Source organism: Dermacentor andersoni, chromosome 5 (assembly GCF_023375885.2).
Source record: "Dermacentor andersoni chromosome 5, qqDerAnde1_hic_scaffold, whole genome shotgun sequence".
Lineage (NCBI taxonomy): Eukaryota > Metazoa > Arthropoda > Arachnida > Ixodida > Ixodidae > Dermacentor > Dermacentor andersoni.
In genome coordinates this window covers 129,371,713-129,396,022 of record NC_092818.1, presented here as the reverse complement: position 1 = coordinate 129,396,022, position 24,310 = coordinate 129,371,713, and the positions used below count along the sequence as shown (strand labels likewise).

The following is a 24,310-nucleotide window of genomic DNA, read 5'->3' as shown; positions in this document are numbered from 1 at the left end:
ACCCCACAAATTTCGACGCAACTTTCTCCAGATAGAAGACCCTTTCGTATGGGACAGCCTTTCTGGCTGAGGTTGTGAAAAGCGGTGGAAGAAGAAGTTTATTGGCTGCAAAAGGCAGGGACGTCGGCCGGAAAGTGAAGTATCTGGCCTGCTGCTCTTCGCAAGGGAAGAGGAAGAGGAGAAGAAAGAGGATTACAATGGGGGACGATGATGGGAGAAACGAGATGAAAGAACACATCGCATAAGTGTTACCATCACAAGCGCGAGTCCAGGCCCGTGTCGCCTAAGAAACGTGAAAAAGTACGCATTGCCTCTATCGTCTGCCAACTCTCCGGCCATGCCCCTAGCAGGAGGTCCTCCGATAGAAGTCTGCTGTCTAAAATAATTACAAGAGTGCACAGATGCATTGTGACACTTTCAAAACCTCCACCAGGAACTCCTTTGGGAATTTAAACGTGTTGTTGTTACTCGTCGCTCACTGCTAGATTGTACTCTGGGATGACAAGTTCCAGTTTTCGTTAAAGCCGTCTATCTACTAATTAGAAATCACCACATACCAACCAACACGCTGCCAGAAAAATATGGGGTTTTGCAGGCCAAAACCACGATCTGATTATGAGGCACGCCGTAGTGGGGGCCTCCGAAAATTTGGACCAGCTGAGGTTCGTTAACGCGCGCCTAAATCTAAGTACACGAGAGTTTCCGCCGCCATCGAAATGCGGCCACCGTGGCGGGGATTCGATCCCGCGACCTCGTGCTTAGCAGCCCAACACCGTAGCCATTAAGCAACCGCGGCGGGTAAAAGCGCTGCTTACTGCAACATGGCACCGTAGTACAAGCTGCAGCTGGCGTGGACCGATCAAAACCGCGACCTTGCGAAAGTCGATGGCGCCACGCGGAATGGCATCCGGTGTCAGTGGATCATCATGCTAAGTCTCAAGCAATCTCAAGTGCAATCTCAGTTGAGTGAGTTGGAGTGGATTCATAGCTACACTACGCCCTTTGTCCTCGCCTTGTCGCGCCATATTTGCGGCAACCATGGATTAAAACCTAGTAAGGTTAACGTACTGTTATATGAGTACCATTTACACTACAGACGTGGTCAGTTGCGAGTGCTGATGTCTCGCAATGGTAATAGTTGCTGCTATGCGCCTGCCCTTCTTGCGGCTGAACCTAGGTAAAATTTCTGCGTTTCTTCGTCGTTGAGTGTATCACACACTTGAATAGTACGTCGTCTTGTCAGCATTCACGTAATTTTCATATCAGCTTTTCCAGTTGCCGTTGTATTAGAATTGATAACATTATGTGCAATTTACAAGCTGAAGTAGCCTATAGATGCGCACTACACCTCCATAAGCTAGCAGTTTGCGACATGTAGGCAAAGTATGACTTTGCAAATGCCAAAAGAAAATGTAAGAGCTCCTACATTTTCCAACAATGAATCAATACTGGAGTACGGGTCCATCATTTCGGACCAGCAGCTGGATAAATTACGTAAAACACTACAACGAGCGCGTTACCTAGCAGAGGGACTTGTTTCAAACATTTGTCACTACGTGGGGTACGCAAGTAGTCTTTCTACTGTTCAGCCTCGTGCGCTACGACTTTGCTCAGACAAACACAGTTCTCAAAGCTTTCATCATCATGGTCTTCAAAAGAGTAAAGGCTTGGGCTGGTCGGTAATACATAGTTACACTAGAAGCATAGCGCGGGAAGGATGATCGACAAAGACTAGACAGGACAAGCACTTGCCCTTTCTAGTCTTTGTCGATCGTCCTTCCCGCGCTATGCTTCTAGTGTTTCATCATCATGCCATTAATGGTCAAAAATTCTATTCGAACCATTTATCTACTGCCACAGTGTTGCACACTTTCTAACACGTCATATCGTTTCACAATTCCAAACAAATCCGGCCTAGCAAGACGTCAAAACGACTAGGGCAGTGCCTGTAAATGCAGAACAGTGCTTTGAGCACCCTAACTTTGCTCCTGGCACGTCGCATTAGTACCGCGGCAATCATACAGAAATATTACATTGTATTTCAGTGGCTACCTGGGCACTGCAACATTACTGGCAATGAAAGTGCCGACAAAACTGCCCGTGGGGCACACGATGTACATACGTGAAAGCACTTCGATACCATTGTCGAGAACGGATGCAGCGCGGCACCTCAGCGGTCTTGCCCGTATTATTACTGTAAGGAAATGGAGCGCACCGGAGTTCACCAGCCGGCGCCTATATACCACGGACCCGTATGCAACATTGCAACTTTTACCGGGTTATAACCGACGGGATGAAACGCTATTGTGCCGCTAGCGAGTAAGAGTTTCTTTCACAAACGCCTACTCATTCCTGATTGGAATGGCGGGCAGTCCCAATTGCAGCAGATGTGGTGTCGAAGAAACGACCAAACATTTGTGTGACTGCTCTGCATACGAATATAAGAGGAGTGCCCTTCGTACAGCTTTGGGACACTTAGACGACCGTCCTTTCACAGAGAAGAATATCTTAGGCCCGTGACCTCATGCGTCTGCTATGGGCGAACCCACAAAGGCTCTGGTGCGCTTCTTGAAATGCACCAGCTGTATGACTGCCTGTGACTGACTCAGTGATGAACGCTTATGTGTGCAACAGCGCAATCTGTTAACTCCTTTTTTCCTTCTCCTCTTTCAATCCCCTTTCCCCCTTCCCCAGTGCAGGGTAGCCTACCATGCTCAGCCTGGTTAACTTCCCTGCCTTCCTGCTTAGACTTCTCTCTCTCCCTCTCTATATAGAAATATTCCACGCTTTATGCCATCTCTTATCAGCAGCAGCAGCAGCAGCAGCAGCAGCAGCAGCAGCAGCAGCAGCAGCAGCAGTAGTAGTAGTAGTAGTAGTAGTAGCAGTATCAATGGCTTCTATTATTATGCAGCTTTGGCTTCGGTACCTGCATGACGGAGTGGGGAAAGGTTCCGTACCTTTTGCCTCGCAGCCGCTGGGAAGTTCAAAATGTTCTGCCGTATGTACAAGAGAGGAGCATTAAGTCCATTTATTATCTCTGCCACTGCATGGTTCACGCTCACAGAATATTTTGTTGGGATAGTTGGGGTGCGATCTTGTACGCGTTCCAAAATAGAACGGAGGCGGTTCGTTCTTTACGTCACGAAATAGGCGGCATGTTCCGTTCCGTTCGTCCGATAGCAGACGACACGGAATGATTGACAGCAGATAACACGTCACAATTGACGTCATGGCGTTCAGCACATTTCAAATTGACGAATCGTATTTGGCTCGGTGGAACGAACCGCCTCCGTTCTATTTTGGAACGCGTACAAGATCGCACCCTTGGTGAACAGACATGACGGAAGTCGCGCGAAAATTCGGGAGTGTATCGCGTTATTCTGTCGCTTTTCTTATGTTATGTAGGTTCTTGTTCGGTTTACAATAGAGCATTCCTAAAGCTACTGAGTCGAGGCAGTGAGTGCTGCAGGAAAAATATGCTTTCTGTCGCTCAGAACCCGCCAGTCATAGGTCTGACTACATCATGGGTGGCATATAGGGTAAAACAAACCTCTTAGATCAAAGGTGCAAAGTGAACTCGAATCGAACGAGGAGGCACAAGAATAAGTACTGTTCTAGAAATCACAGGTGTGCAGGCACGGATATCTACATATTGTGCTTTCTTATGAAGCCCTTTAACTACATCACAGTTCTCGCGTCAGCCGTCTCATGGCTGGTCTTCTATACAACTGAAGAGAACACACAAGCCTTCCGCCCTTGCACTTTCTCCGTCCAGCGTCGCGCGCTGTCGCTTTGCAGCACGCCAACTATGCAGCGCGAACAGTGTCCGCACCTATTCATCGTCAAGGGCTGCGGACGCGCATTTGCGGTGTGTCATATAATCGCCGCGTTCACAGAAACGACGCTCGCGCCTAGCGTAGGTCGTGAGTGTCAGCAACGGCAAAACGCTTCCCAAGTTTTTTTCCCCCTGGTCCCGCCACCAAGTGGGGGTCACCCGGCAGACCAAATCCTGCTTGCCACGAGAAGGAAAGCGACTTCAAGTCCGTTCGGCTGAAAGCAAGATTCGTGCACGGCGCGGATGCAACACCACCGAGGAAGGGGGGTTTTCCCGCAGGCCCCATTTGACTGTGCCAGTGCATTTTTGTGCTTCTTTTCGTCTGTGCTTTTTACTTTCCTCAGGTGAAGAACAGCTAAGAAGGCAAAGGGGAGGGAACGATGGAGAGTACACCATCCCAGAGGCTCAGTGGTTTTCGAACGAGGGGCGGAGGGGGGGGGGGGGGGGGGGGCGCTTGGAGTGGCGAAATGGGTCAGACGGCACAGGCTGGCCCACTTTCGGCGACGCGGGGAAATTTCGCGATGCCGCTTTTCGCTCGCGTCGCTGTTTGACGTGGGGCGCGCGCGCGCCGGTCGACAACGAAAAGGCACGAAGACGCTCACCCGTGCGCGCGTATGCATTTGCCCTACGCGTGGTGAGCCGGACTCGGTGGCAGCTTGCCCGGTACGTCGTTCTCCTCGAGGCGTCGGCGGTCGTTCGTCGGGGTCGTTAGACCGAGCACGTGAGCTGCGTGAGATAGAGAGAGGAAGACTTCACTTTCGACAATCATCCGTCATCGACGCCTCGTTACTTTCCTCTTTCTCGTTGCTTTCGCGAAGTGATCGTCGAAGCAATTGACATGCCATACTCGTATTATATAGGACTTCAAGCTAGCTTTCCCAAATTGCAGTTTTGGTAGGGTCCAAACGCCTTTTGTTTTTGCACCTCAAGCCTACGTTCGACTGAATATTGTGTTCCGCCGACCTGCGAGCAAATGCGGGTGAATTGCCAGTTTGCACGTCGTGCTGTGCGGTGAATTTGCGGCACGTTGTGACATTGCCGTCGCGCGGTGTGCGGAGTGCTTGATGTCAGCGCGGACGACAACCACGGCGCGATCAGAGACGCGGCTGTGTCCGAGCGACGCGAAACGTCGTCCAAGTACCGACGACCGGGTTCGTCGACTCCTTCGACTCCTGCTTTGGCGTCCCACGCCAGGAGGGCCCGTCGCACCCGCCGCCTGCTCATAGCACCGTCTTGCGTGCATCTTTGTATCTAGTCGTCCCGGATCTCTACGGTCCAGATTCGAAAACAAGGTGCGTTCTGGAGTCCTTCGTTATGCATGAAACCTCCGCACGTGCCCCCAAGTTTTCCTCGTTTTCTAATGGCCAGTGTCTCGCGTTTTATTGCGTATTTTTTTTTTTCCCGCGTATGTATACGCTTTGGTGCGCAGAAAAATAAGACTGCTCGCCCACGCTCGCCGCAAAGCAAACACGCGACCGCACAGTATGTAGCGCGGAACAACTCATGTAAATTTCCGTGTAGCTTTTTGTAAAAGAAGCCCCCTGTAAGCACTGGCCGTTCTATCGGCGCTTTGTTACGTTAGGGCGTTCTCGTGTATCCGAAGTTAGAGGTCGAGATCATTCTATTCCCAAGGACAGGTAAAAAATTTACACTCCTGAATTGTTTAGTGAAGCGACAACCAGCTTTGATGAGGTATCAGACACAAATAACTGGTACACACACACACACACACACACACACACACACACACACACACACACACACACGCACACACCCATATATATATATATATATATATACCGCGCTCAGGACAAGGTTTCAATTATTCCTAGCCTCTCTTCGGGCGTATCCTCTTGTCCAAACATCCCATCGGATCATGTAAACGTGTGTATATAATACAGAAGAATAATAAAGAAACAGCTGGTGAGGTTCTATCAGGAGGCCTGTCTAGCCTGAGCTTAGCCTTAAAATTTAATGCCGTTGCTAAGTACTAGCTGACGTCAGTTTCGTAGAAGTCAAAAGGAATTTTACAGTCGAGGAAATACACAATGCGCTCTCTTCCTCTCTTTTGCTTTGTGTATTCAAAGGATACAGAAGGAGAGAGGGGGGAATTTATTTGAGTTAGAGCTGAGGGGTGGGCCGGAGGTAAATGTCCTATAGCCCGCTAGTCTGCCCAGCGGGAAGAAGAAGAGAAATGGAGGGGCATGATGTTTGGCAGTAGTCCCATCTCTAAATTTATACATGCACCGATCTGGTCTGGAAATATCCCCTTTGTGCCATTTTTGCAACTCATTAGAGACGATCGAACACTACCTACTAGAATGCCGGCGTTGCTCCTCCCTGAGAAAAATAACATTAGAAAATACAGTGCGACAGCTCGGCCTGCAATTGAACACACCGGTACTGCTGTCTTTTGGAGCGTCTGTGCTTGGGCACTCACACAGGAATGTCCGCATCGCCTTAGAAAAACTCATTATTGAATCAAACCGATTTCATTGTTGGCCGTATTATTCTTTTCATTCCTCCTTTATTGGTTCATTTATATTATATATAACTTTTTTTCTCTCGATTGAATTACAGCCTACTGAACCGTTTTGAACTTTCCTCGCTTCAAATTATGCAACAAAATTATAGATTTTTAGGTTCATTACCTGAACACATAAGCAAAATCTCCCCGACTCTTGGCCAACCCCCGTGGGTGGGTATGCGCCAAATTCAAGGTCATCATCATCATCATCATCATGTGAATCTACGGACATTCATGTCCTGACAGCCCGTTCATAGCATTGAATGTGAGCGTGTGTTTCCGAAGAATTGTAGGAGCGCTTTCATGGCTCCCCTCGTTGGTGTGAGATATCGGGCCAAGGGCCCTGTAACAGGTCTCTTGCGCAAATTCTCGCGACCATACCACGTGATCAGTTGCTCTACAGATCTCCGACTACTACACGAATGTGCCACGCTAAAATCCCGTGCCGCCACTTGGTGATAGGATATGTGTCTGCCATTGTCGAAGTCAACGTGCTGCCATAACCGACTCACGATTCATCGGCAGCATTGCCCCTTAATTGCCTCAGTTATACAGGTCCCCCACTCACTGCACTTTGCATATAGAAGTACTTTGCATAACGTCATCTATTCGAACCGTGTTCCGAGCCCATTACGGGAAGCTGTGGAATGAGCTTAATGACAGAGCTTAAAAACAGAAGAACGTTTGCAGGTTGTTGGCCGCCGTCGAGCGACGCTCTCTTTATAGTTTGTTTCTTATTTCTTTTTGCACTTTTAAATGTTCAACAACGAAGCTGCAGAATCTCACACTTTGCGAAAAAGAACTCGACGTTGCTCTTTATGTTTCACATTCTAAAAGCACAATGATATGCGAAGAAAGAAAAACTTTAAATCGCTGCTTGAAATGACTGTGAACTCTGAAGCCACATTGGCACGCATTACCAGCCACGTGTGGTTTGTAGTTGCATCTCTACGCGGAGTAGGTAACTCGGTTTCTCGCATCTCGCTGCAAAAATACGTGCCTGTACGTAAATATGCAGGGAAATATGAACGACGCGCCGTTTTATGCTGGGACATTTATCGCGAAAGGTAATAACATTTGTTTATGGTAGGCCATTTTGTAACGCTGTAAGCCCGACCCGCACGCTTATTGTTCAACGTTTCTCGCCGAGATGCTTGCAACAACCTCTGAAACGTTGGTGGCCAAACTCTGCGTGACAACGCACGCAGAAGCCACATGGCAGTTTGCAGGGGGGCCCTGAATGTTTGAGTTTATAGGGCGAAACCTTGCATCACCTTTCGCCGCAGTTTAGTTCTGTAGGATCAGCTTCAGCTGCTGTATGCGCTCATATTGTGGCGTCCTGTGCTCCACTGTCTACCGTTTCGCAACGCTCTTAGTGCAGGTTATTCGCGAGTTCTGACCTTTCTTTTCACGGGGAGGACGACGTCAAGGGTTTTGTACCTCGCACTTGAAACTCACAAAAATGAAAAAAGAAAGGATAAAAAAGTTTGATCATATTTTATTTTACGAGATCGGTTTAAATGTTTTTGCCATACATGTATCGTTTAACTAGAGACGGCCATATTTCGGTAGCACTGCATGCAACTCACGTCGTAACACAGCTCTCTTCCCTGTAACATCTCCTTTTCTCTTGCGTGCTTATACCGTCGTGATCCCGTTTATTTATGGCAATGCAACAAGCGTCGGATACGTTGCAGCTTGCAAACATGTTACAAATGCTGATCTTCAGTTATTGCCACACTGGTAAGGGAACATAACTGGTTAGGAAAAGATCCATGCGTGCTTGTACTGACTAGCTTTGGGGTAACGAAGTCAGTCAGGCTTCATGTGCTCCAAATGGGCACTTCATATCTGCAGTTAAGACGAATTATATATTTTATGAGAGTCCTTAAAAAAAAACGGTGCAGGTTGCAGGATCGCACGGCGCATGCTGATGTCGTGCACGTGGCACCGACGACATTTAGACTGTTGTACAGTGGCCATTAATTCAAGATGTCTCTGATCACGTCTCTAATCTATGACAATGTTACATACCTTAAAAACAGCAGTCATACAAGTACGTGCTTGGAGTCGCGTTATTGTCCGTTGACATCATGCCACTGACTTGTTTCACCTTTTCTTAACCTCATAGCTTTCAAAAGTATAATAAAAATTCAAAGTAGTTCTTTCATTGAGCTCCTGCAAGTTCGCAATTTCAAGCGTGAAGAGAACAGGGATAAATAGTACGCGGCAGCGAAAAAAAAAGAAAGAAACATTTCGCTCGAGAGCCACAAGTTATTTTCCGAAACTTAGAGCTGCGGTGACAGGCATTCCGTGAATACCTAAATGTTGCTGTTGTCAATGTTTATTCTGTAAACGTTAGCTACGTGCACGACAGGCATGTGCTACTCGGAAGACTCCATATAGCCGCAGGTTTAGAGAAGGGTTTTTAACACCGATCCGTCGAGTTGACGCCGGAAACCCCTTTTCAAGCGTAACGCGTATCTCGGGCACACGGTGCCCTGCGCGCTGTGTATCAGTGTGAAAAGCAACGCGCGTGGCAGCTTCCTTCCGGTGAAAGTGACGCCGCACGCGCTCCGACGGCGCCGACCGGAGTCGTCAGTCATGCATGGTCGGCCAGTGTCGGGCGTGTTGTGCCAGTTTGGGGACCGCACGCGCGGTGTGCGCGGGAAATGCAGATGCGACGGGGCCGCGCGCGCGATAGCGGTGCGCTAATGGGGAATGGAGACAGCGTTGCCTGGAACTGCTGCGATCACATATGAGTGACCAACCGACGACATATCAGTGGTGATGGCGATGGTACAAAAATTAGGACGGAAATTACGGTTTGGTGCAATTATGTCCGGGAAAAAAAAGAGAAACAAAAACGTGTCGCTGATCGCGTATGATTGCATAAAATAGAGACTGAGGGAGAAAGAGGAAGAGAGAGAAAGAAAGAGAGAGCGGGAGATAATGTAAAAAAAAAAGGGGGGGGAGAAAAACTATCAGCCCAAGCACTCCTTACAGATGATTCTGAAACGTGCGGCCCCGATGTTTATCACTGGGTAAACCCCGACGGTTCGTTGAAGTCTCTCTCAATTATTGCTTACGTCTTTGTGTTTCTTAATGAGGTTACACACACGTTAGGCTGCGACGGAGGGTACGACGTCAGTGACGGTGTGCCCGCAGTCCGCCATTGTCGTTTGGGTTCGGGGTCTCGAGTTTGCTCGGTGGCGTGGTTAGCAGCATGCGCCCGGCATTGCCGCTTGCGATTTTTGAAAATTAAATTACTTCAAAATTAAATCTGTCAGTCACGTAAGACAATGAATGACTCATACCCCCTTAAGCAATGACTCCTACTCCCGTAAACGCGGCCTGCCCATTACGACAACGGAAGAGGAGTGAAATTCTCCGCTGAAATGACGAGCGGCAACGTAGCCAGCTGTGGAAGAAGACGACGACGACGACGAACGCGTGAGCAGTGGCCCGAGCACGTTTGCGCGTCAGCGCAGAGGGGCGCCAACGAGCCAGCTGTGGAAGAAAACGACGACGCTCGAGCCATTGCTGATGATGACAGTTCTTATTTTTTTTTTCTGCACGCGGACACGATAGTGGGGAAATTAGCCGTTTCCTAAGATCACTTTTCCCTTTTCCTAAGATCACTTTCGCAAGTGATCTAAGCGACAAGTGAATTGTCCATGCGTCATGCAAGAAGAACGCCATTTCTTGCCCAAACAAATCTTCATTCGTGTTCGGGCGCGTGCGTTAAGGCCATTCCCAGTACTGCTTTATATCTGAACAAAGTGTTCGTTGACCTACACGGAGGAATCGTTGGGTAAACCTGTAGAGAAGCGTTTGTTAGCTTCGCTTTCCGTGCTTTCTGGAGCCATTTGTTGCGCTTGTCGTGGCGCTTAAACTGGATAACATTTTACTTGTGCGCAGTTTTCGTTTAGACTGTGTGGCACACGTCGACGTCCACACGTGTTATCAGTACACCGAAGGCATCGCCAATTTTCTTTAACATATCTGTAAGGTTGTAATTTCGCTGTTTTACTGCTCCTCTAATTTCAAAGTTCCCGTTGGGCGAGCACTGCTCCGTTTTTACTAAGTTTGTTTTGCAATCTGGCTGATTCTCCTTAAGGTTAAATACTTTATGCCACACATGCAACGCTTCATTCAACGGTTGCCTGAAGTGCGCGGTTTCTACCTTTACTATTTAGATCCATGCCTTTTTTTTTTCATTTCCTCAATCTCTGCGCGCTAACATCGACTCTTTCGTTTTTTCTTTTAGATTCTTCCATTCAGGTCTTAATTCCTAGTTGAAATCATTGAGCAACTTTGTAAGTTCTTTGTTATCCGCCGCTTTCGCTTAGCGGCTATGGCGTTGCGCTGAGAAGCACGAGGTGGTTGGATCAAATCTCGGCTGCGACGGCCGCATTTCGATAGGGGCGAAGTGCCAAAACGCTCGTGCTAGTGTCTACGGGAGCTGCAAGCGGGGTGGTTCAGCCAGCATGGGAATAATGGGTGGTACATGGATTTGCCGAAACTTCGTCCTTCAGGCTTCAAACGGCTTCGTCACTCTGTAAACCAGTCGTGTTCGACAAAGTAATGTGTACTACTTAATTAAATAAACACTACTAAAATTGTTCGGCCACAGTTTTCGAACACAGGACCTCCAGCCCAGAAGCCCGATATTGAAACCCTTACGCCACGGACGCATGCATCGGCAGGCGACATAGAACGCCGTAATGAGTTTCTCGCGGACAAGCCAGCGCGTTTCGATTTGGCAACTTCGACAGGCTGAACCACTGCATTTAGTAGCGAATGTGCGTGTTTTCAGAGTCTTCTGCACTTAGGAAAGTATAGACTGCTTTGAAATTTAAGAAGATGAAGGCACATAAAGCATGACAAAAAGCCACAAGAACGTCTGAATATAGAAGCACGAAGATCAGACAAAATCCATGTACACTACCCATCATTCCCATAGTGGCTGAGCGATTGCGGCACGGTAAATATACCTGGTAACGAAGCTTCCGTAGAAGCCCATACGTTCAAAACATGGCGGTTCATGGGGCTTAGCGCCATCTATGTGAGGAGGGAACACTTCCGGCGGAAGAGAAAACAATGTGACGCCATATTCGTTAAAAACAGAAGTGACGCCATTTTGTTCTCAAAGGCGCGAAACTTGTTTTGGTGTCCTGCTATTAGAGCTGTATATTCGAATGCCGCGCCATTCGACTTTATGGGCCTTTCGAGCTTTCAGCGTGGAAGCGGTGCGAGAAAAGGTCAGCCGTACAGGTGTCGAAATCACGCCCCTAAGTACTTTCTTTGGAGGCCAACAAAAGCTTTAGGCGTGCTGGTCCTATCGTCGGACGCCAAACCCGTCGTCCAGAGCAGTCACACGAAAACACCTAAACAATTATCTGGCGGTCGTGACTCACTAACGTTTACTCTACTCGTTAAGAAACGATAAAGCTACCCGCGTCATCAAATTCAAACAAACGTCGACAAGGAAAACAGGATAACGTGTGACGGGGCGTATGGTAACGGGTGAACTTTGCGAGCGCGCCTGTCTAAACATTCAAGAGCTGCATTGCATTGCAAGTGATAGCGACGACAACGTCCCCTCTTACGATGGGCGCTGAAAAAGGGGTATTTATTGATAATCATTAAAATATAGAGTAGCGTTTTCTTTACTGTCACGCATATACAAAATTGACTAGAAATTTTATTTTCGTTGAATGAATCTAACTGTGTCTCGCTTTAATTAAAAAGCGATTTCTTCTTTCCCAATGTTTGCTAGTCGGCTTCAATCACTCCTCCCATAACGACACTTGCTGATGTCGGTGACAATTTGTTCTGAACCGCTTTTTCCCGAACCTTCGCGACCTATTTGGATCGACCTTGATTGCGGTGCCAGAGTTTCCTCTGGTAATTGTTGTAGGAAACTCTGGTATCCAGATCAGCTGTTGCCCGCAGCGCTGTCACTGCTGCCTTGTGCGGGCTTAGAAGGAGGCGCCTGCTTTATAATAATTGAATACCACGTGATCCGTGTATCATTCACCCCCCTCTGCATTTGCGTCGCGTCTTGTCGTTACCTCTGGTGATGAGCGATCAGCAAGGCACGTAGTAGATGATCAACGGTGCCTTTAAGCCGTCCGACGAAGCGATTTGTAATGCGCAGAGAAAACCTTATCGGATGTTGCCTAAAGAGCTGTTACTGCTGCCTTCAATCACACATCCATGTTTGCAACGCGGATTTGAAGAATACTTAGAAGGAAACAAGCGGAGTGGGCGTTTCCTTCTGTGTGTTTCTTCTTTTTTTCAGATCCGCGCTGCAAACATGAATGAGGAATACAGCAGACAATTAACCAGCCTCACCGCTTTAACTGCCTTCAATCACTCATCCTCAATCAGAGGTCTAAAACTTGCTGCCAGCGATGCACTCATTAGGGCGGCCTGCCTGTAATTTTGGAGTTTTCATCCCCTTACCTTTTAGGTTGTCTTAGGACTAATGAAACACCCATGCGCGGCCTGTGGGGAAGAAACAACTGTGCCGCGACATTTAGGTAACTTGTATACCGCCCCTACGCACAGCGCCCCAGTAATATTCGGGAGGGACAAATGCCGGGCAACCTGTGCCCCAGACTAGATCCGTTCATATTTCACCGGAAGACAGATTGAGGCTATATGCTAAGGGTAGTGTCGGTGGAAACTGTTCTTAGTGAACAGTCAATTATACGCAGGCGCTAGATAAGTATAACTACACTGAAACAAACATACTGCTCTTGGAAGTGCTCGGAAACGGGGTTCAGTGTGTTCAAGGCAGCACAAAACATACATTTTATAAGAGGGAGCGGGTATAAAAAGCCTTTCCCGTTAAAACGTGTGCTTTCATAGGGAAATCACGCCTATTGCACTTCTTTACGCTCACGCGTAAGGTACAGCTGGCTCAAAGAGCCTGTGACGTCACAGCCGCTTTTCATTCTCGTAGGCGTGAACTATAGTGCTAAACCGGGTGAACAAAGAACAAAAAATAGCGGACGTTCTAGCAAGAACGCCGCATTAGCGCGACCAGAGCCCGACTTCCCCGAGCATATAGCTTAATCTTGTAGTGGAATTTCCTTTAGGAAGTAGAGCACGTAAAAACAGGTTGAAAAGAAAGGCCTACACGTTGGCAGGAGATTGCAATGCCAGATGTAATTTGTAGGCCTGTCCTTCTGGCACTTCCGCCACGTTCTCTAAACAAACTCGCTCCGCCGCGATTATTGTTTCTCCGCTCACCAACAGATGACTTTCTTAAACGAAGCCGACAGCTGGGCTCGAGGATAAGTATTTACACATTACGTGAATGCAAATGAAAGTATAAGCAAAAGGCGTGTGCACAACAACAGAGCTAAAGAGCACAGCGCCTACAGTGTCACCTATTGCAAATAGGGCTACAAGTGGGACCAGCTGGACCAGCACAAAAACAGAATATTGTGCTTTTGACCCACTGCAAGTGCATTTACATGCTTTATACCGAGTGTATTTTTGTACATCTTGTATGCATTTCTTTCTTTTTCTTTCTGCTTTATTTTTTGTTGTGTTCGGTAACCTATACTACCGTGTTCTATATTGCCTTTGCCCTCCAATTGTGTTTGAAATATCTTGTTGTTATCCCTCCCCCTTATGTAATGCCCATCAAGGGCATTTAGGGTATCTGAATAAAAATATATTATCTTGGATAAACGCGTTGTTTTGCACACACTGACATTAAGGCGGAACTCGGCCCATGGCAAAGCATCACCTGTGCGTCACGCACCACGAAAGAAGAAACAATGTAAATATCTCTGTAGTGTGTGTATATATATATATAGTCTATGGGGAATGCAGATCAGCTGTTACCAACATAGCTGTCACTGCTGCCTTGTGCGGGCTTAGAAGAAGGCGCCGGCTTTAGAGTCCTCGAAGACCGCGTGATCCAGGTGTGACTCACCCAACTCTGCGCTTTCGTCGCGTCTTTTCGTTGCCTCTGGTGATGCGCAATCAGCAAGGCACGTAGTTGATAATCAACGGTGCCGTCAAGTCGCCCGACGAAGCGATTTGTAACGCGCAGATAAAATCTTATCGGCTGTTGCCTAAAGACCTGTCACTACTGCCTTCAATCACGCATTCATGTTTGCAGCGCAGCTTTGAATAACACTTAGACAGACGGGAACAAGTGGAATCTGCGTGTGCGTGCGTGCGTGCGAGCGTGCGAGCGTGCGAGCGCGCGCGCGCGCGCGCGCGCGCGTGTGTGTGTGTGTGTGTGTGTGCGTGTGTGTGAACTGAATTTATTTAAATTTTAGCTACCGTATACAAGAGCGCCAGGTTTACCGCTAGTCGCTTTTGTAGGCAACTTTATGGAAGGGCATAGTTAACTAAAGCAGGCTGTTTGCCGAGTTCAGATTTCTTTTTTCGCAGTTAAACTGCGAACACGGACGGAAACAGCCAGCGTGGCAGCCCCTCGCAATGGGTGGCCGCTGGCCGCAATGCTCGCGCGGCTCAGCGCCAACGTGTACGCGCGCAGCCACGTTGCAGCATTAGATAAGCGCGCGCACGCGCTGGGTGTCGCGCTCGGGGTGCACGCATGCGTGGCACGGGCGGGCGGGGACGGCCGCTGACCACGCTTCCGTGGTCAGGAGATGCCCGCTCAGCAAAGCACCAGTTCCTGACGCGGCCTCCTCGACATGGGGTCGCCAAACTGGGTTAGTGGAAATCCCGAGTTCGCCGGAGCGTTGTGCCCACCGACAAGACGGCCACGCACCGGCAGTTTATGAGAAGAAAAAAAAAAATCGAGGAGCGCCAACGTCACCCCTCGCCGGACTCCCACGCCTTGCGATGAACATCTTTCAGAGAGACTTCTTTGTGTTTGGTCGTTTGTTCCGCTGACGCTTCCGGCTGGACGGCCAGAAAAGGTGGTCGTTCAGGCGTTGTTGTCGTCGCCTCTGCATCCTGATGTGCGCTGCGAGCGGTATTGACCGAAACAAGGGTAGTAGCCCTGTGGTTGCGCGCTTTTAAAGCGCGTTCAAAAGGCACCTCCATGGACGTGTTATCAAGCGGTGGTGGCTCGTGGATGCAGGACCTTTAGTCACGTTAAATGAAATAAATGCAGTTGCGATGTGTTCCAATGTAATCAGCGACTGCCGCTGAAGGCAGATGCTGAGTTCAGCTAAGGAATTTATATTCCGCAGGTACTATCAGAACAAATTGAAACACGAACACGAAATACCTGATCAGAACGTCCGTCACACGTTATTATATGGTAGTGCGACGTGTAAACGCTTTATAACCGGTTTCTAAGCATGGTGTAGTCGAAAGTGTACGTTTTGTATAGCGAACTGTCACAAACGCAGATGAATATAGAACCGGATTCCCGGAACAACGCATTGAAGTATTTTCGGAATTGCTCGCGCTTGAATTAATGCAGAGAGTACAGAAAAACAGGATACTGTGCGATTACGAAAATAAACAAACGCTGCCTTCAAGTACATCCAACGAATCTAAGCCAAAGTAAATAACGCAAGTGTAAAACAAGAGTTGAGAAAAAAATACAATAATATGGGTAAAAGAAGAATAATCCGTTATATAGCATGTCGAATTGCATGGCATAGAACATAAAATACATATACCTAAATATATGAGAGGCCTCACGGCAACACCGACGACGCCGATGATGCCACCGCCGCCAACGGCGAAAATCCGATTGGATTATCGATATAACTGCTATCGCAATAATAATAAAACGTAACAATTAAAAAAAACCTGAAAATCTACTGTTACTCTAGTCGTGCATTCGAGACTACGCCCGCGAAGGGTTTATTCGAGCTCATGCTTGACATCACGTAAGCGAAAGGCAATGCTCAACGTAAGCTCAGTTCTCTCCACGAACTTCTGCCGAGATCTTCGTGCTCTTCCTGTGCTTCTTTGACCTCTTTTTACCGTCAGCTTAGTTTCGTGTAACGCATGCACCATTCTTATGCAAATTGGAACAGAGCGAAATGTACATCAAAAATGTTGATCAGTCGCTCCACGAAGCTGCGGCAATCCCGACCGACATTTTCTTTCTTCTGTTTTGGTAACCAGTTGCTGGGCGTATTCTTTATTTCCTCTAAACATTTCTTGGTTGTTCATAGACGTTCAAGCGGCGACTTCGTGTCCGTCTGCCAATCCTGAACCGCTTGGGCTGGCTGAGAACGGCCGAACAAATGTTTCTAGTTCAAAAAGATACTCAATGTATTACGAATGTATTCGTAGTGTCCTACATATAGACTGACCAGAAATGTGATTTGCACATCGAAGGGTCTCAGAAGACAAGAATATGCGTGTTTACACCCCCTTGTGTACTTTTTGTACGAATTTCTTACACGAACTTCTTCTATTAACTTGTACGGACTGCGATTGATGCGTTTGCCACAATGCAATGAGTGCAAGTTGCGGAATGGGCTAACTCATGTTTATGAGTCTGTACGCACTATGCAGCTTCACGGTCTCCTTTACTTACATTTAATTGGCAGCCCCTTAGAGTTACGCCATGCACTGGGACTGTGAAACGGAGCAGGCACTGTTTTGGGTGCAACGAAGGCGGTCTTTTATTTATTTATTTATTTATTTATTTATTTATTTATTTAGTGTACCCCCAGGGCCAAATACATTGCAGAGGGAAGTGGTTATACAATCAACAAGAAGCAATGAAATATGCAGTAGCTTAAAGTGTGTACAACAAACTTGACTGTTAACACAATGTTAGCTAATTACTAATAATGAGAAACAAAAGCTCAACGTAAAGGACAAAGAAATGAACAAAGTAATAAGCAATATGCAGTGGGCAGCGTAAATTTGTACTAGTGGCTATTTGTACAACGTTAGCTAATGCTTGGTTAAAGGCACGGTTATCATTTATTGAAACAATGTCAGCAGGAAGGTGGTTCCATTGTCGTGATGTACGAGGACGAAAATACATTGAATAAGCTTTCCTTTTACAAAAAAAAAAAAAAAAAAAAAAGTCCCTGCCGTGTGATGATGGTCGACGCAATGTGAAACGTATATCGGTCTACGAATGAAATCGTTTCGCGGTACAGGGTGAGGGCATAAAAGCCTTTCCTCGAGACACTGATCTCGACCAGACAAGTTAGCTACTTGTTCCTGTGTGTGCTTGTGTATGTTGTGTGCGTGTGTCCTACGTATGAATGTCCCACTCCATGTGTGGTCGTTGTCTACTGGAGTAGCATACTAGGGTTATGATTTGAATAACATCTCAAGCATCCGTTAAAGAGTGTTTCTATCTGTTTCTCTGTCTCTCTGTCGCTCTAGATCAAACTAAACTGTTACATTCTAGAAATGCCTAAACAGTCCTTTTTCTAAATGTCAATAGAATATTTAGTCGAAGAGAAAATTAGTATTGTCGAGGATTCTCCCGCATTTGAAATCACCAGCGAAGAACGACGGAATTTATATGAAACACTGCGCTCTGCGGGAAATATCGAAAGTCAGCCATAAATTCACAAGTAGCTCCGCCAACAGAGCAGTGTCAAGTCAATCGTTCTGTAGAAAAATCCAATAAATTTGGCCAAAATGCTTCTTTTCGTACAGACACGCCACGTGTTCAACGTATCTTTAATATTTTATTACAATTTACTATTACGAACTGAACATTATAAGTCACTGTAGCTTGCACTGCACGTTCACGATGGCGGTGTCATTGTGCCCTACCCTCTAAAAGAGTTTTACATCTTCTGAGACAAAAATTGACATCCCTCCTACGTGCACTTACTTTATTTAGCACTACTCATGCGATACTTCCCGGTGGCAGGAATGCTGTGTCACGCTGGTACGCTATGTCGTTCGCGACCTTAAAGCACTGGGCGCGCAGCGATAAAGAAACAAGGAAAGGTGCATGCAAGGTAGATGGCGATTGTTGCTTGGGGAAAAAATGAGCTCCAAAGTGAGCAATTTTTCTTGTTAAGAGCGTACGTTGCTCTGTTTTGCTTGTGACTTTTCCCTTCTTTCTTTTTCTTTTTTTTTTTCCTGTTGAAGCTGGGACGTGGTGCTTAAAAACTAAATGCTGCAGGCAAGTAAATTGACAGTGTCGATGGTAGTATTTGCTGCGGCTGCACGCAAGCCAGTGAAGCGACTGATCATAAATAATGTGTGACGCCCTACAATACCCACGTATAGATGAAGAAAACAGGGTGAATCATAAAGCATTAGCGCTTAAAAGTAGCCACGATGAGATTATTAAGGAAAAGTAGAGGCTGGAAGATATGTGGAGAAGGATGATAGAGGAGGCCTGCCCGAACTTTCAGGAAATAAGATTTACTTAAATTTTACTTTAGGGTGTGGTGCTATCTGTCAACACTCTGATACAGAGGGAGTGTCTCTCTGTGCGTCCGTCCGCATGGCCGTTCTGTGTTGTAAATCTCTGATCCCCGATGTATCCCTTTACATCCACCTAATGTTTGTCTTTAGTTCCGCAACTGCAACCAGCAGCTTTTCTGTTTGGTGAAAGGTCCTGTCGTGCGAAATGCCCGCAGCTGCACGAAACGCGGTTTGGTCTGCAGCTGCGCTAAGTGTCCGGGACAGTGTACTATACTCGCAAGCACCCTGTGCCCGCGTTAACGCGAACTTCCTTCTCTCTCGTGCAGCGTGCCATGAGCTTTGCCCCGCCGTTCCTGGTCCTCCTGCTGCTGTGCCTGCTGTCCACGTCTTGTCTCGTCATGTGCCTCCTCGCGTCGAACAGCAGCATCGCCTCGCTGTCCTCTCCAGTAACCGGCAACATGTCCGTGCCGCGACTACTGGCCGAGGCGACGGGCCGACACCGGACGCGGCTGGCGCGGGCCGTCTCCTTCCCGGGCCGCAGCAGCGTCCGCCGAAGGACCGAGCATCGTGCTCTTCCTGCAACCACGCAGGCCAGGAGGGTACCCAGCCCGCAGGAGATGCAGGCGCTGCGCCGTCTGGTCTTCGAGCACGGTCTGGAGGAGGAGATCGCGAGGGAGGTCCAGGGACGGCAGGCCAACTACCCAGTCGGAGGTGAGAGCTTTTCGTATATTAAATACGGCGAAATCGGCTGCCGTCGATAATCTGGACGACGCTGACGCTGTGCACCGTTTTATTGTGAAGACGAAGAAATTAGGCAGATCCAACGCGCATTTTGGAATCTATGCGATGTGAATCTTTTGTGAAGTGGTTATATTAAATGCTATATACAAATGATCATCTTTTGCGCAGCGTTTCGCAGCATATATCGTTTACGTGCCTGCAAGGCATGGCGCGGAGAACCCCACCATGCGACCCTTGAAACCACGGATTACTCTGCCTCCGGGATTGGACTACTTTAGCTGTGACGCTGTCTAGGGTCGGCCCACTTTAATAGAGAAGAAACCCATCGAGTAGACACGCCCGACTTCGGAAAAAGAAGGGCACACAAAGCTTCGCTTTAATTAAGGAACTATGCGTTCGATGGCTTGCAGTTGTTGCACTGCGAATATAAGGTACCACTTCGTTGTTTCACTGCGTAATTCCGAACAGAATAAAGCCGTCAGCCAACACATATGCAGGGGTAGTACAGATTGCGGCTACATGCAAGCCAATTCTTTACATGAGTGCTGTCCGGCGTGTGAGCTATTCGGCAAGACGGCGGCGGCGGCAGCAGTAGAGCTAGTGGAATGGGAATGAGCGCTGCATACGCTAGGGAATGAGATGACTGCTTAGGCATATGCATAGAGCACTCGCAGCACAAGCAGATAGCTGCGCAGCGGCATACTGCATATCATCCCTTGATGTGACTTGGTCTGGCCGCCTGGATTGCGCAGTTTTCGTCTACAACAGTAGAAAGTGCCGCAGTTATATACCACGGCTTTGCGAAAACAAAGGGCATATTCTGTACGAGATGTCGTGGTGCTGACGCAATCGAAGTCAACGTCACAACGATTACATGGTGGCCTATCTCGAAAGAAGTTTACAAGCCAATCTCTGGCACTGATTAAAGACCAAATGAGCATGGGATTTAAGGTAAAATTCTAATAGATTCCAACCCACGTTTGAATTAAAGGAAACGAAAAAGCTGACGCTCTTACACGCCTACCACTGACATGAGTCCCAACAGTGAGAGCCCCAAACATTTTTCAGAACTCTAAGGACGCAATCCAGGATCATTTTACAGAGATCCACAATACTCCACATCAAGCTTGTGTGATCCATTGAGTTGTTCGCGAGGAGGCGACGCTGTTGTACCGCATCCGAACCGACTCCGCGTACGTCACGGCTTGGTTATTCAAGACTGGACATTGCGCTTCGCCGCTCTGTACCTTCTGTGGTGATATCGGCTACATGGAAGACTTCATTTGGCTATGCCCGCAGTTCGACACAGAAAGAAAAGCGATGGCCGACAGCATGCAAAAGAGTGCTCTAACGCGCAGGACCTTTGAAGACGTCGTTTTCCCTGAAGGGTCCCGCGGCAATCAGGAAGAGAATTACAACGACTGCTGATCGCATTCCTGAGAGACACAGGGATTATCGACACCTGGTGACACACCGTTGCTCTCAACTCGTAGAAGGCTCAGGCAGAACCGTTGCCAGCTATGCATGCCAGCCTAACCCCGCCTGGGGCAACATTAACCCTCCCCCCCCCCCCCCCCCCCAATACTACCAGCATTCACTCAATCATTCAATCGGTCAGTCGGTTAACTGATCTGACAAATAACGTTAAGGAACCTGGACAAGACGGTCTTGCATCTTTCGCCTATGTCCTGTCTCTGTGAGCGTCTATAAACGTATCGCCTCAGAATTAAAGCCGGAGTCTCCGAATGATGCGGCTACATCCGACACCTTTATTTCACATTCGTGGGTGAGAATACCGCTTTCGCTGCTGCTGAAGATGCTCGCGTTTAAATCTCTCCGTTCGTTTCTTATTTTCCGCTGACAGTAACTTTTGTACTTTTCACCCAAGACACCGATAGATAGCGACTTGAAATATAGTATACAAACGCGTCAATAATAATCTTCCTACCCGAAGCGTAATTCAACGACGCTGTGCCGGACGGCACATATCGAGTTGGAACTTAAGTTTCTTCCACGGTTCTGCTATACATGCCACGATTATACATTTAGCCTTGGGCGATATTAAGATTAGCATGCACAACGTAACCTCAGCTGCAATAAATTTTGCTGAAATAGCTTTCTCGCCTTTCATGTCGAACGCGGCCGCCAGTTCAACCTCCCTTGCCGCGCTGTTAAATCAGCTGTAAAGGGAGCGGACTGTAACGTTGGTAATTGTTATTATTCATCAAATACTCCCACGCAAGCCGAGTACACCAGACGAACAGGATGTGCGTTGCCTTTTACTTTGTTCAAAAGAGCATACGTGCACACTAAAAAGCAAACGTCATCATTCATTTTTAACGTTCGCAGACACTGGGCATTCCATAGTAGAAAGTGAAGGGAACTGTTGAATTTTTATCATCAACCTTTTCTTGTTTGTTTTTAGTCGGTGATGGATACCTTTTGTACTTCCATCTTACATTCCAGAAGCAGCAAAGGGACGACTGAAAGCTTTCTCGTCGAACAAGCACGTGATCTTGTACGACCAGCCTTGAACTGTACCGGGAGCTTCTCTCTGCCCCCCTCCTCCCTTCTTTTAATTTATGGAAATTTAAAAAGATCTCCTGCGGCATACAGCACAGCTCTAGTTGTATGCTTGAACTGTAGGGGGCGCTATGCACTATATACAAACTATTGTACGCTGACGCTGCTATCCAGGCAAAACTATAAATGACCCATGACGGTCCTCGTGCGCTAAAGAGCGCTACCTAATTGTAGGTGCAAAACAATATATAAATAAAACAAAGGTGTGCAGACATCACGTGAAAACAGAAAACTAGAAAAGTTTGAAAATATACGCAGTAAAACAGCAAAGACGAAGAAAGTGTAAACTCGACACGGAAGATGAGGCCGCTAAGGACACGGACACTAATCGTGGAGGATTAAACAAAACAAATGCTTAAACTGCCAAAAACGCGCCGACACGTACGCATACTAACTCATTATAACTACAAAAACAAACAATGAAACGAGGGAATATTCGCTACTGTATTATTTAGAGCAGATTACAAGCCACACCGCTCAAAATGCAGTCTGGGTCACGTTGTGCGGGCACGCAGACATATTAGCTGCCCACTGAGGAGCTAAGTGAATGCCGATGTTCAAGAGTGCAAAAAGATGATATCGCGCTTTACTTAAGCGCGAAAGCAATTGGTGTTAAAATTTCGTCACACCCAGAGAAAATTGTGGTTTGTAGAGAGACATGGGGTAAATAGAAGCAAGAGAAATGGAGCTGCAAGAGCGAAATGCATCAAAATGTGTTTGTTTAACTATACATGAAGTTCTACGGGAAGCCATAAAGATTCATTTAGTTAGTTAGTTACTAGTTCTTTCCTTAGTTAGTTAGTTACTTGAAAGATTGGGAATAAGTAGAATATGTCAATGAGGAGGAGGAGGAGGAGTAAATAAAGAGAGAAGACAGGGATGCTAGCCACAAATGCGACTGGTCGGCTACCCTACTCTGAGGGACAGGAAAGAGGGAATAGAAAGATAAGATAAAGAGAGGGAGGGGAGGGGGAGGAAGGCCGCCGTGAGTTCGCGCACGCACGTGGAGGGCCTGAGCGAGTCAAACGCGTTCACATAGGCCAGTCGCCCTCAAGAAAGATAAGAGTGAATTCATAGCTTTCTGGGCCGACGAGCGATGGGGACGGTCTTCAAGTAGCACCTACACAGACAGCGGCGCCATTGGAATATGAACCTGGCAACGTTTAACGCTAGAACGTTATCTAGTAAGGCGAGTCTAGCAGTGCTATTGGAGGAATTAGAGGGCAGTAAATGGGATATAATAGGGCTCAGTGAAGTTAGGAGGCCAAAAGAAGCATATACAGTGCTAAAAAGCGGGCACGTCCTGTGCTACCGGGGCTTAGCGGAGAGACGAGAACTAGGAGTCGGATTCCTGATTAATAAGAACATAGCTGGTAACATACAGGAATTCTATAGCATTAACGGCAGGGTGGCAAGTCTTGTTGTGAAACTTAATAAGAGGTACAAAATGAAGGTTATACAGGTCTACGCCCCTACATCCAGTCATGATGACCAGGAAGTCGAAAGCTTCTATGAAGACGTGGAATCGGCGATGGGTAAAGTCAAAACAAAATACACTATACTGATGGGCGACTTCAATGCCAAGGTAGGCAAGAAGCAGGCTAGAGACAAGGCAGTGGGGGAATATGGCATAAGCACTAGGAATAGCAGGGGAGAGTTATTAGTAGAGTTTGCGGAACAGAATAATATGCGGATAATGAATACCTTCTTCTGCAAGCGAGATAGCCGAAAATGGACGTGGAGGAGCCCGAACGGCGAGACTAGAAATGAGATAGACCTCATACTCTGCGCTAACCCTGGCATCATACAAGATGTGGACGTGCTAAGCAAGGTGCGCTGCAGTGACCATAGGATGGTAAGAACTCGAATTAGCCTAGACCTGAGGAGGGAACGGAAGCAACTGGTACATAAGAAGTCGATCAATGAGTTAGCGGTAAGAGGGAAAATAGAGGAATTCCAGATCAAGCTACAGAACAGGTATTCGGCTTTGACTCAGGAAGAGGACCTTAGTGTTGAAGCAATGAACGAGCTTCTTGTGGGCATCATTAAGGAGTGTGCAACAGAAGTCGGTGGTAACTCCGTTAGACAGGATACCAGTAAGCTATCGCAGGAGACGAAAGATCTGATCAAGAAACGCCAATGTATGAAAGCCTCTAACCCTACAGCTAGAATAGAACTGGCAGAACTTTCGAAGTTAATCAACAAGCGTAAGACAGCTGACATAAGGAAGTATAACATGGATAGAATTGAACATGCTCTCAGGAACGGAGGAAGCCTAAAAGCAGTAAAGAAGAAACTAGGAATAG

General features: G+C 47.4%; 1 protein-coding gene across 3 annotated transcripts in view; it reads left to right on the top strand.

Annotated features, from left to right (window-relative positions):
* Positions 1 to 24,310, top strand: part of LOC126531147 (uncharacterized) — a 112,008-nt gene that overhangs the window by 52,039 nt on the left and 35,659 nt on the right. For 2 of the 3 annotated variants that reach the window (XM_055070989.2, XM_055070988.2), the window contains exon 2: positions 19,007 to 19,391. In XM_055070989.2, the coding sequence (XP_054926964.1) occupies positions 19,013 to 19,391 (379 nt within the window). In that variant the 5' untranslated portion in view covers positions 19,007 to 19,012. Of the gene's footprint in view, positions 1 to 4,386; positions 5,128 to 19,006; positions 19,392 to 24,310 lie in introns of those variants that run through there. The other variant, XM_050178562.3, reaches the window with a different exon arrangement.